Source organism: Formica exsecta, unplaced genomic scaffold (assembly GCF_003651465.1).
Source record: "Formica exsecta isolate Colony F162 unplaced genomic scaffold, ASM365146v1 scaffold733, whole genome shotgun sequence".
NCBI lineage: Eukaryota > Metazoa > Arthropoda > Insecta > Hymenoptera > Formicidae > Formica > Formica exsecta.
Genome location: NW_021853499.1, coordinates 135,862 through 147,998, shown reverse-complemented (window position 1 = coordinate 147,998; position 12,137 = coordinate 135,862). Strand labels below are relative to the sequence as shown.

Genomic DNA, 12,137 nt, shown 5'->3' with positions numbered 1-12,137 from the left:
ATATAATAATAATAATAATATATTTGCGTTATAACATTTTTTTTTTATTTATACTTATAGTGTCGAATTAAAATAATATAGAGCAAATTATAAATGTGCGTGTGATTCTTTCTGCTGTGCTCAAAGCAGATAAATGCAGGAAATATAAACACAACTAGAAGAGAACAAGAAAGAGAGAAAGAGAGAAAACAAGGATAGCATACGTGTATATAGCGAATTATTTATCTTACATTCTTCTAAGGCACAGATACACACACACAATCAGATCCGCTATGTGTGTGTATGTGTGTGTGTGTGTGTGTGTATCATCACATCTTATTTATTTGTTTTCTAGTCACATTTCTAGTCCTTTGATTAGGAGTCGCTAATTACATTTTGTTGTAACAGCCACTTGATAACGTTATGTACGTGCAAAATCTTGATCGTTAGGATATGTTACATCATTTATAATTTAAGTATATTATATATAAATAATCAAATCTTTAGAAATTTAAATAAATTTGTCGAGTTTGAGCCATACAACTTAATGTCATTCAAACTCACTTATTTAGGATGAACTAAAATCTATTGCATGGATTAAAATCTATTGGATGGACTAAAATCTATTTGCTTACTACTTTCCCGTCCACTACCGGTATTTCTCTCTGAGAATTTTCGGACTTTCGCTGTAGTCGTCAAAGGGATTGTCGGCTGCGTGTAAATTGAGCCTGGCAAGGCAACATGAAATATTATTACTCGCGCGAGTCTCCCTGTGACAAATGCTCATTCTTACGCGATAAATATCCGATCTGTAGTCACACGCACGTATGTACATACACGGACACACGTTACACCTCGAAGCGCGTCGCGATTGATGACGTTCGCCAAGAATAAGTTGATACAAAACGGCTTTCTGACGAACGCGATATTAAACTCTGTCGCCGATAACAGTGGCGATAATTTCACTTCATAATTACAAGTGGACAGTGCGAATATTCATCGCGGAAAAATTCTGCTTGGTGTCGAGCACTAATGTCAACATGATCGTATAAAGTTTAAACATCTCGGTAAATTAACACAGTGATTTTCCACCAAGTTTTTCATAAAAAAAAAAAATCTGTTCCATTTTTTCGAACATATTATAACGGAACAAAATACAATGCTATTGGGATTAACAGAAAGAAAATTGTCAGATGTACAAAAATCTTTTATCTTTTATCTATAAATTCTTGTATCAATTGAAAAAACGGTTTTTTTTTTCTTTACAAAAATGAAAAATTTTTAAGAATTACAAGCATATAATAAAATCTTATTTTTTTATTTAGTTTTAAATGAATTATATAATTTAAGATTTAAAGAATTAGAGTCGCAAAAATGCAATTTAAAATTGTCAACTTATCAATAATCTCTTTTGGCAATTTTCCACTATGAAAAAATCTTTTAACTTTTTTAATTTAAATCGAAAAACATTCATAGATGAAAATCGCATACTTCTAAGGATTTGTTAATCGAGAAATTAAGAGATACGTGAAAAAGTAATACATACTTTCTTCGAGAATTCGCGCTACGTCAATGGCGCAAAAATCCGTGTAGGGCGCGCGGTCCAACATAAGTCACAATTAACGAAGGCGTTAAGTCGGGTCCCTATTAATAAGCGTCGTCGAAGCGCTCCTATAAATAGTTACGAAGCGACAACAGCATTGTCAGCGACGCAGGTCGGCAACGCGTGCATCGGTAGGTCGGGCCGCTAAATGCGCCTATTTTTGCCCCGATGACACATCGTTGCCGATTGCACGCGAGTTAAATAAGAGCCCTCCCGAAAGAGAATTCTTTCTTCGATTCTTTCCGTAATCAAACCCCCTCACTTCTTCCTCAATATCTTCTTCTCCTCTCTTGGCACGCACGGTAAAATGTCCACATATAGGTCGGATGATATTAGATGTTTTTTGAAATTATTTCTGTGACGGAGAGTTTTTGAAAATTCTTGGAGAAAAGGAAGAAAATTATTTCTTAAATATTATTTAAATATTATTGTATTATTAAATATATTTAGAATTAAATATTATTATTAAATATAATTATTATTAAATATAATTAAATATTATTATATATAAATATAATTATTTCTTAAATTGGAAATTTAGTGGCACACAATAAGTGACATTTTCTATTTAGTGGCTTAATATGCTCGAATCAAAAATTCCTCCAATTCGATATATTTATTGGCTGATCGATCACGTTCCGAGATCAGCCTTTCTCCGGCTCATAGCTCTCTCGGCACCCTCGAAGAGTCGTTGGAACGCGTCGCGGTGCCAATTGGGCGAGCGCCTCGATAGGTGCGCACACGTTGCGCAACGTGAAATCTCGGGGTACAAGAGCACGAATGTCTAGATGACGAATTGTCTTATCTTCAATAATTTTCTTTGCGCATTTAAAAAAAAATGCTATTTGTAAATTACTTAATTTAAGAATTTTAGTTTTTGAAGGCGGAGGGGAGTCCAAATTCTGAAAACATCCACAATTTCTTGTGTCAAATCTGTTTTTTAGAACTATATATAATTTTATATATACATATATATGCAGCACGCGATAATTTACGCGCAAAAGTGTCGCATGGGCGACATCCTTCTGGGAGAGGAAGAGAGGATGAGGCTCGCGAGGATGACGCGTGTGGGTGGAGGATGCGAGCGATTTACGCGCAGACGTACGAGACGTAACACGCTCCGATCTCGCGCGTCTCTCTTCTGGGTGTCGGTCTCTGTCGCGCACGTAGACTGGGATTCCGCAAAATCTCTTAAATCGACTCGTGGGTGTCGATCCATCGCGACCGTCGACGGAGGAGCCGACGACAAATGAGGAAACGGCCAACTAGCCGAGTCATTTCCACCATTTACGAGCATCGCGCGCGCGTCACTTCGCCTCTATCCTCCTCGGAGAGTCGGTGGGAGCTCTCTAGTCCTCATTCCAGGCAATTATAAATTATTCGTGATTAGCTGGCGTGGACTTGGCCGGAAGTAGCGGCGCGACACGTTCTCCCTCGACGCGGAGGAGGATAAGTCGGATTTTCTGTGACGGAGACGCGGGGGTCTTCCCTCACTTGACCCCTTCGCCTCGTCGTAAGTCATTTGATGTCGGGGTCACTGCTTCCGAATCATTTCACGCGCTCTGAAGGTATACGTTACAAATGTGTAATTTCCGTTAAAAGTGCCCAAGAATTGTCTTACACGCTCAAACGTCTTATATGCTCTCTCGTGCGATGATCATTTTTGTATTATTTTATTTGAAGTATTATAATTAGGATTAAAATATAAATGTAGGAATATATTATATTATTATAGGTTTGTTTTATAAAAATTATTCGTGTATACTTTGAAAAGATTTTTGCTTTAACAAAGACCTAAATAAGAGATGTCAAGGAATATTCTGGCCTGTTGAATACAGCCTTGCGATCCAGGATCGCGGGAAACCGAGCGATTTTACCGGAGCGAGCACAGGTTAATGGCACGAGTTTTACCGTCTTCGTGTCGTTACGAGGACGATGCTAAAGGACATGCGTAACGGGCGAGGTAAGACCAGATTTGCGTAATGTCGTTACGCGTACACGCATGTGACGCGAGTTCGTAAGGTCGCGGTCGCCTTGTTACGTAGAACTGGTCCTGCCAATAGAGTGACACTTGCGAAGCGAATCATTTTAGTAAATCTGTAGTTCGATCCTCGATCAAGGATGTCTATCCCCTGGAAAAAAATAGAAAACTTGGAATATATTCTCAGGGAATTTTTTTGTATTTGGAGAAATCAGAAAATTCTCATGGAAATTTATTGGAACTCAGGGAATTTTTTTTTAAATTCTTTCTTCGATCATTTTGCTCTTATATTGTAAGCAGCCGGCAATCCGCCAATAAGCCAAATTCTGAATTATGTATTTAAAATATATTATAAATATAGGTATATCTATCTCTATTTATATATTTAATATCTTAACAAAATATTGAATATGCAGTATATATTCTTTATTTTAATTTTTAATTAAAAAAAATGAAAATTGTAATTCAAGTTAAAAATTTTTATTTTAACGAAAGCTATTCAGTTTTTTTTTTCAGTACATTTGTAAATCTAACACTTGAAATTCAAGTGCTAGATTTAATGTTTTCTTTCATAATAAGTGAACAGCATTAGAAAACGTGTACAATAAAAAAATATTAGAAAATCGCACGAAAAAATTTTTTTGGGTATTCTCTTTATTTATCTGGAATTTTGAAAATATCTGAAAAATCAGGAAATTTTTTTTCCAAGATTTGAGTAGACGTCAGTACTCGTCAATAGAAGAAGACAGAGTTTTGAGAACAACGAATATACTTATGTATATATATATATATCTTTTTATTATTAATTGCAGAAGCTCTAGGAACCGGAAGTTCCTCGTGGCATAGCGAGGATGGCGGGCCCAATTCCCGCCGCGGTGGCGAGACACCGTCCTCCTGCGCGACTCCAACATCGGCGAGTTTCCCGTCGGAGCCTGAGGTCGACACCGACGTCAATCCCGACGGCACCAATCCCGCCGCCCCCTATCCCTGCCAATTCTGCGACAGGAAGTTTCCGCGTCTTAGCTATCTGAAGAAGCACGAACAGGTAAAGATATAGGTCTTTTCCTCGATTACTCAGATTTTTCCAATTGTTAATTGATTATTGTTGGTGATATAAATTGTAAAAATAATATCTAGAGATTCAAGTACAGTTATTTGCGTAATAAAATGTCTAGAGAGATAAAGATCTTAATTTAGAGGAGAATCTAGAAGAGAATCGAGCGTTCTACTTCGAAATTCGCGTTAGCATAAACTCTCTACGAGATGACATTATGAAAGTTGTATTTAATTATAAAAATTAAATTATAAAAATTGCTACAACTTTAAGAACATACTTTGCATCGACTTGCGATAACGTTGCGATATCGAGGTCAGACTAGTGCGGAAAGAAAAAGGAAGAAACGAAACCAAAAGGATTCATTCGTCACGGGTATTTAGTATGCGCGTCACGTATATCGCGAGTAAAGCTCTCTTTTCACGCGGTGTGAGAAAAGGTCCGAGGTGTGATTCTGCAGGTTGACGAGTCCCGTACGCGGGCAGGTTAACGCGTTTCCTTCTGGAAGACGCGTGCGAGTCTCTCTCTCTCTCTCTCTTTCTCTTGGATTTTTTCTATTTTGCATGGCGGTGACATTAGCTCGTTCTTCCGCGTCCCGAGGCGGGTCATCGTCGGGTCAGAATCTGTAACATCGTACCCATAACAGGTTGTACCAGTTATCAGGTTACTTGTCCAGGTGGCAGTCGTCCCCTTTGGTTCCTTTTCGTGACAGTCCGTTGCTGAATACGTATACCCATGTATACTTACATATGTATATATATATATATGTATAGAAACCCGCGAGCTAGAATCGTGTGCAGATACAACTCCGATAATCAAGACGAGTCCTCGTCGAGTCTAGGCAGAGATAGCTGCCTATTTATTCTACGCACAATGCTAGTTTTACTCTACCCAAAGACGTGACGAGTAATCTCAATCTTTGCGATCTTGTCGCATTGAACGGCGAAGACGAAACGTCAACGAACATTCGAGGATGTTTTAAACTTAAAGATATTGCAAATTTTAGATTAGACATTCTAAGTCTCGAATTTTATCAAATTAATTCAAATCTTTATCAACTAACAATCTGTCTTGTTAAAAATATATCTCATCATCTTTTGACACAATCTCATCATCTGTTTGACTCGAATTCTCTCTCTGTCTCTCTCTCTCGGTCAATCTTTCATCTTCAAGCGATCTAAAACGTCGTTGCCAGTTACTGCTCGGTTCGATCAGCTGAATCGCCAGATGTATTATGCCTTTTCCTCGCCGTTCCATCGGCATACCGTCCGTCCGGTGATCCTCCTCGACCGGACCGAGCGAGAGACCAGGCGGCTATCGTTTCGCCCGTCGTCCAGATTGTCTCTTCAAAGGAGCCGACGGCTCGAAAGTCGACCGCACGGTCTCGTCGGTACGTGCCGAGCTTACCTACCTTGTCGCGCGGCACCGTTTCGTGCCCCTGAGCCGCGTGCGACGAGCGTTTTACGCGAGCGGGGGAGCACAAAGAAGGTGACCGTATGGGATCATATCGGTCACCGTGATCTGGGTGGGTGACGCGTCCTCGCGGCCGAGGCCGACAGAGAACCGACGCTTACCTCTCTTTTCCTTTTTCTCTCTCTCTCTCGTGTCTTGCTCTATGACTTCTTTTTCCACTGACTCTTCAGGCGCGCCCGACAAGGCTCGTCGTATTTAACTCGCACTGCGTATTGAAATGTTAAGCATGAACCAGGCTATTGTATACGTCAAGTACCTTTCTGAGGTTTGGTCGAGATAACTTTCGTCTCGTAGATAGCTATAGACTTAGTCTTATACGTCTATAAATACGCGGTAGAACCTTGAATAATATATTGCAATTTCTAAGCGATATACAGAATTTTTTTGAAACGTTCTGTGATTCTTCATTAAGTCCCAAGGATGCAATAATCCTTCTGAAGAGTTTTACGATTATATACAATACTTATTATTGTTATTTTATTCGCTATATCTTTTTCATTTCTATGAACAAAATCGTTTTGATAGGATTAGTATTGAAATGTAATATAATGATTGTATTGATTTCAGAGTCACGGTGATCAGATGCCGTATCAGTGCAGTTGGTGCAACAGACTGTTCAAGCACAAGCGTAGCCGCGATCGTCACGTAAAGCTGCACACTGGGGACAGGCGATATCGCTGCTCGAAATGTGAGGCTGCCTTCTCTAGGAGGTAAGCGCGAAATCCTATTGACGATACCTCTCCGCAGTATCTTATTGTTCCTACTGCCAATCAATCATACAGATTTAACCAACAATGACTCATAGGCTGCTCAGGCTGATAGAGAAACTTGACAATTTTAAAAATCTTCTTCTGATTATTACTCAAATTATTCCTCTCTCTTCTGACGTGTTCATCGATAAGAGATACGTTTACGAATTATCGTAAAGCCCAAACATTAAAGTCAGTAAAGATTATCGAAAGGCGTAAAAGAAACAATCGCTCTGGCACAACAACCATAAACGCAACAGATGGCTAAACGAGGTCCTCGACGGGGCCCAACGGGGGCCCCTCCGACCGATTCCACGAGGGACGCCGATCCAACGGGTGACAAATGAGTAATGATCACACGACGACCACGGCCCCGGGTGGCATTAGTCAAGCTTACTCTCTTACGTGGCTCTGTTTCTTCCTCCTTTCCTTCTACCTCCTCGCTCCTTAGTACTCCTCGCGTCGTATCCATCTGTTTGTTTCCCTCTTTCTCACGCGTTATCCTCTCGGTATATTGAATCGTCCCGCGCGCATTGAAATGCTAAGCTGGGTCTGGGAAAGAGAGAGAAAGAGAGAGAATAGGGCCCCGTGCAAAGTACCTTTTTCTAACTGGATACACGCGTGTGCGCTCGCGAGCCCCCGCGGGGCCCCAGGTGAGCAGACAGGTAGGACGCATAGGTGTTACGGGACAACAGGTAGAACATTAGTCAAGCGCCTCGTTGCCGCTCGTCCGCCTTCGCCGGCCGTTAAAGTCGCGCTCGCAACCGATGACAACATACGAATCCCTCGAACGATTCTCCTCATCGTCACGATTCGCGACTTTGCCAGCTTCTTTTCTGCCGAGAAAAAATCAAACTCCACAATTACATGGCAAATAAACAATATTAGACGTAGAATTATAGAATATACAAAAATCGTAATTAAAATTGTCAATTTTTTTGACTTGATTTTTTTATATTTTTAACATAGATTCTTCTCTATATATTTATAATAAATTTTTACGCGATTATATATGTATAATTAATTGAAGGTAAACATATATAAGAAATAATCGCATTTTTTAGATGAACTTTTCATCTGCGATATTCTTTTTTTAAATCTTATTATTAAACTTCTGAATATATAAATTGATAATTTTGAAATGACAATCTCGTGTGGATTTTGTTAAAACAGAACTGCAGAGAATCGAGTTATTGTTAGAAAGGTCCTAACAGAGGCTTGCTTCTCACCTGTCAGCCGCTATTACAATCGTACCGCAAGATCTTTACGCCACATCTCTATTCGTCCTCCCATTTTAACAGTCAGTTTGGGTGATCCAACAAAAGGGTGAAAATCTCCGTGGTTCTCACGCTGAGCGTCTCAGCGAGATCTCTTAACTAAGAGTCTTTGTTTATATATGCAAGATCGTATTATTTCGATCATCTCATTAAAATTTAATTCTAAGAGAATCTCAGCAAGATGAAAATGTTAAAAATACATCACGATAGCTCACAATCATAATGTCTAATTGAGTGATATATGTATATATATTATAGGAAAAAATTATTTTCTCCTTTATAAATTTTTTATTTCAAAAAATCTTAATAGAAGAATAATTTTCTGAAAATTTTAAAAGAAAATTAATTTATATATGTTTTAAGAACGTCACGTGCGTTTTAACTTGTCATCAAAATAGAAAAGTTCGATTCGATCGCGAAACCGGTCAGAAAATTTCACGTATTTTACGAGTAATATCTCGTCACGGTAATGTTTTTATTCTCACGGAATGCGGCAGCGAGACATCACATTTTACGGCAGTCTCGTAGTTCTCATGATCCATCGACGAGCAGCTCGAAGTCACGGATTCGACCTCTAACTACTTCGACGACGACTGTTCGCTTCTTGCACTAATCTAGTTTCGATGAATAAAAACAAAAAAATTTTTTACACGGTCGGTTGATCACAAACATCGACACAGACGCTAAATAAAAATTGCTTGTCGAAATAAAATGACAGATGATATCGACAATTGGGAGATTTGAAAAATGAGTAAGAAGGTGCACAAAATCGAGTAATTGAATCCAGTAAATATTTTTTTTTTGCTGCATAATAAATTATCATCTTTAAAAATTGAATTATTTGAATTATAAATGAAACTATTAAGATGAGAATACGTGCAGAGATCGTGCAGAGATCGTGCAGTCAACGCACCCACGAATCAACGCGATAGGGTGATTCTTTCAACTCTCGCGAGGGTGGAGTTTAACGGTCCATTTATTTCCATTTCCTTTCAGCACCCTAAACACGATCTTCTTCTTGTAGAATGGCTGCGCGCCATTTCGCGCTTGAACTCTACTTTTCTCTCTACGTGAGTTAGGCTCTTAGAAATTACCATGAGACCTTCAATTCTCTTTTCTAGAACTAATTAAACGTAACTACTTTAAAACTTATTCTTTTTAATTTTTAATTTTTATTTCTTTTTTAACAATAATGAAAATCATTAGTTTTGAAGGTAAAATATTTTTTTTGTTATAATAATGATTTCGTAAACCTTAAAGAGAAATCGATATTATAAAACTTTATTTTTAAGAGATTCATTTTTGTAAAACGCTCTTGAAATCTATTACTAAATAATTTCTTTCTACTTTTCAACAATAGCCAAACTATTTGAAGAGAATAAAATTACGATTAAGATCTGTTCGTCTTCTCGCATTTACTACATTGAATAGTAAAATAAATAGAGAGTAAGATGTGCAATTAAAACAAAACAATCTTAATCTGCATTCGAATGTCATCTCCGATCAATGTCGACGTATGAGACGGTCAAGGTGACATCGAATATATAATAGTAGTGCGAAAACAGGAATATGCGTCGCGAGCGGTATTTAATACCGGCTTGACCGGCGCGGACTCGTCGCCGGGTCCATTCTCTTCGTTAAGCGAGCGCGACGCTTTTTACACGCTTTTGAGTCGTCTTTTTTTTTCAACTTTTTCTTTTTTTTCTTCTTCTTCTTCTGCCGTCGTCGGCCGGTCGCAAAACGATACGCTCGATAATAGGACAGCCGCGGTTCACCGGGCGATAATCCTGGTGGCGCATGAATAATTCACGCGCAAAGTGCAGGAGTAAATTCGCCGTCTGTCTTCGTTTCGGCGAGTCGGGACAGCTCGCTGACCGTTCGCTCGCTCAAACCTCGTCGGGCTGACCTCACCTTAAATGCGAATTCAGTTTTCCGCCATCGGCACACACACATACGTCTTTTTTTTTCAACTTTTTCTTTTTTTTCTTCTTCTTCTTCTGCCGTCGTCGGCCGGTCGCAAAACGATACGCTCGATAATAGGACAGCCGCGGTTCACCGGGCGATAATCCTGGTGGCGCATGAATAATTCACGCGCAAAGTGCAGGAGTAAATTCGCCGTCTGTCTTCGTTTCGGCGAGTCGGGACAGCTCATCGCTGACCGTTCGCTCGCTCAAATCTCGTCGGGCTGACCTCACCTTAAATGCGAATTCAGTTTTCCGCCATCGGCACACACACATACGTACACACGATGAATTATTCATTCGCGGAGTTCACCACGAAAATCGGCGGATCCTTACCCTGTCCGAAATCTCTATATCCTTTTCTCGACGCTATTCGACAGACGAATCTTTATTTATCGATGCATTTCTTGTCACGATAGATGAGACGATCGTATAGGAAATTTCGAAAACTAATTATTCGTCCGATGTGTCAAAAGTCTCATGTTCATTCATGCCGATGTTAGTCGAAAATAATGCATCTTTGTTCGTTGATGCGTGTCTTTAGAATTGACAGATCGTAAAAGAAATGTAATACGAGAGAACTTGTCTGTTTTACGATTGATGAAGATCAATGTTTCTACAAGGAAATAAATAAATAAATTCTCGCAAGTGCATTAATTTCAATTATCCGTATTCTGTACCCGATTAACGATCGTGTGACGAGATAAAACATTAGCGAGTCGATTACTACGAGAAACGACGGAAATAATTTTCCTCGTTTTCTCTTTAGGGAAAAACTACGATCGCGACAAGAGACTTTTCAATCTATCTTTCCTGATATCAATTCCCGTCTAATAAGAAGATATATACGCTCTGAGAAGAGAGAAAATTAATATCATAAATCATTAGACATTTCATTGCTATTATATCGTCGTTACTTCACCGCGAAATAACGATTTTCTATATAACGTTTTGGTATACCTAAATATGAAAGAATCGATAACGCGCTTAAAATTCGTATACTAATATAGCTTTGTATCCGTTTGAAAGCGCGGCAAAGGATGATTTTTATATTCCCATCTCTTGATACGAGAATTATTTATTCATTTTCGGAACGCTGTGGAAACGTCATCGTGCAATATGACCACATCTCTCTCCGATATCTCCCTTCTAAGTAATATATTCGGCGCTTTATTAGTAGGATACTTAATTAGCACCCGAGGAAAATATTTTCAAGCAAGTTTCGGCGAACTCTCGCCGTCCATTTTCATTAGTTTTCCCGTCGTTTAATTCTTTCCCTTGAATTGACTCGCCGATCGCTTTACCCGTAAATCTAATCTCCGAGGTTAAGCGCAAGTATCTCGTTCAAAGTTATCAAATTGCCGATAAATTAACTTTGTCGATCACGTCCTACAGTTTTATTATTAAAGACCGCAGCGCGTTAAAAAACCGATCGTTTTACATCCGACTTCCGCACTGAAAGACAAAATATCCTCGTCCGCGAAGCGAGTCTATTTTCCACGTGTGACTGACAGCGCGGTTTCTGATGAGCTTTAATATATATGGACCCTCTCATCGCTTATTACAGAAAATAGAATCTCCTGAATTAGATCTCCGATCTCTCTGTACAACGAAAGGCAATCTATCGTTTCAAAAGATAAGTCAGACATCTATCTACGAAAATAGGATTTAGTGGTCGAGATTTCGGGATTGTGGAAAAAAAAAACGATAGAGTCTGATTTAATTTTGAAGAGTCGTCGCGAAATAATGATGCTACTGTGCGCTATTGTTGTTTTACTTTTAAAATGCAATTAGGATTGATAAGATAAGTAACATTATCGGGTCACATATTTCTAGATAAAAACGTTATTCTCGTCGCATAAATGCGTTTTCAGCGCTAAATTAAAATAAATATCTTTTTTTTTTTAAATAAAAGTTGTAATTTTTTTGTACGTAAGAAAAAATTTTATTTAAATTTATTTTATTTTTTACTTGATACTCTATTATTTACTCGTGTATCATATATATTTTTTAACCATTTATTCTGTACACGGAGAAAAAATATTATAGTAAGAATTACA

At 38.6% G+C, this 12,137-nt stretch overlaps 1 protein-coding gene across 3 annotated transcripts in view; it reads left to right on the top strand.

Annotated features, from left to right (window-relative positions):
- LOC115243781 (zinc finger protein 423-like) overlaps nt 1-12,137 on the top strand; it is an 89,459-nt gene that overhangs the window by 72,384 nt on the left and 4,938 nt on the right. For all 3 annotated transcript variants that reach the window (XM_029821009.1, XM_029821008.1, XM_029821010.1), the window contains 2 exons: nt 4,376-4,608; nt 6,658-6,800. In XM_029821009.1, coding sequence (XP_029676869.1) covers nt 4,376-4,608; nt 6,658-6,800 — 376 coding nt within the window. The remainder of the gene's footprint in view (nt 1-4,375; nt 4,609-6,657; nt 6,801-12,137) is intronic.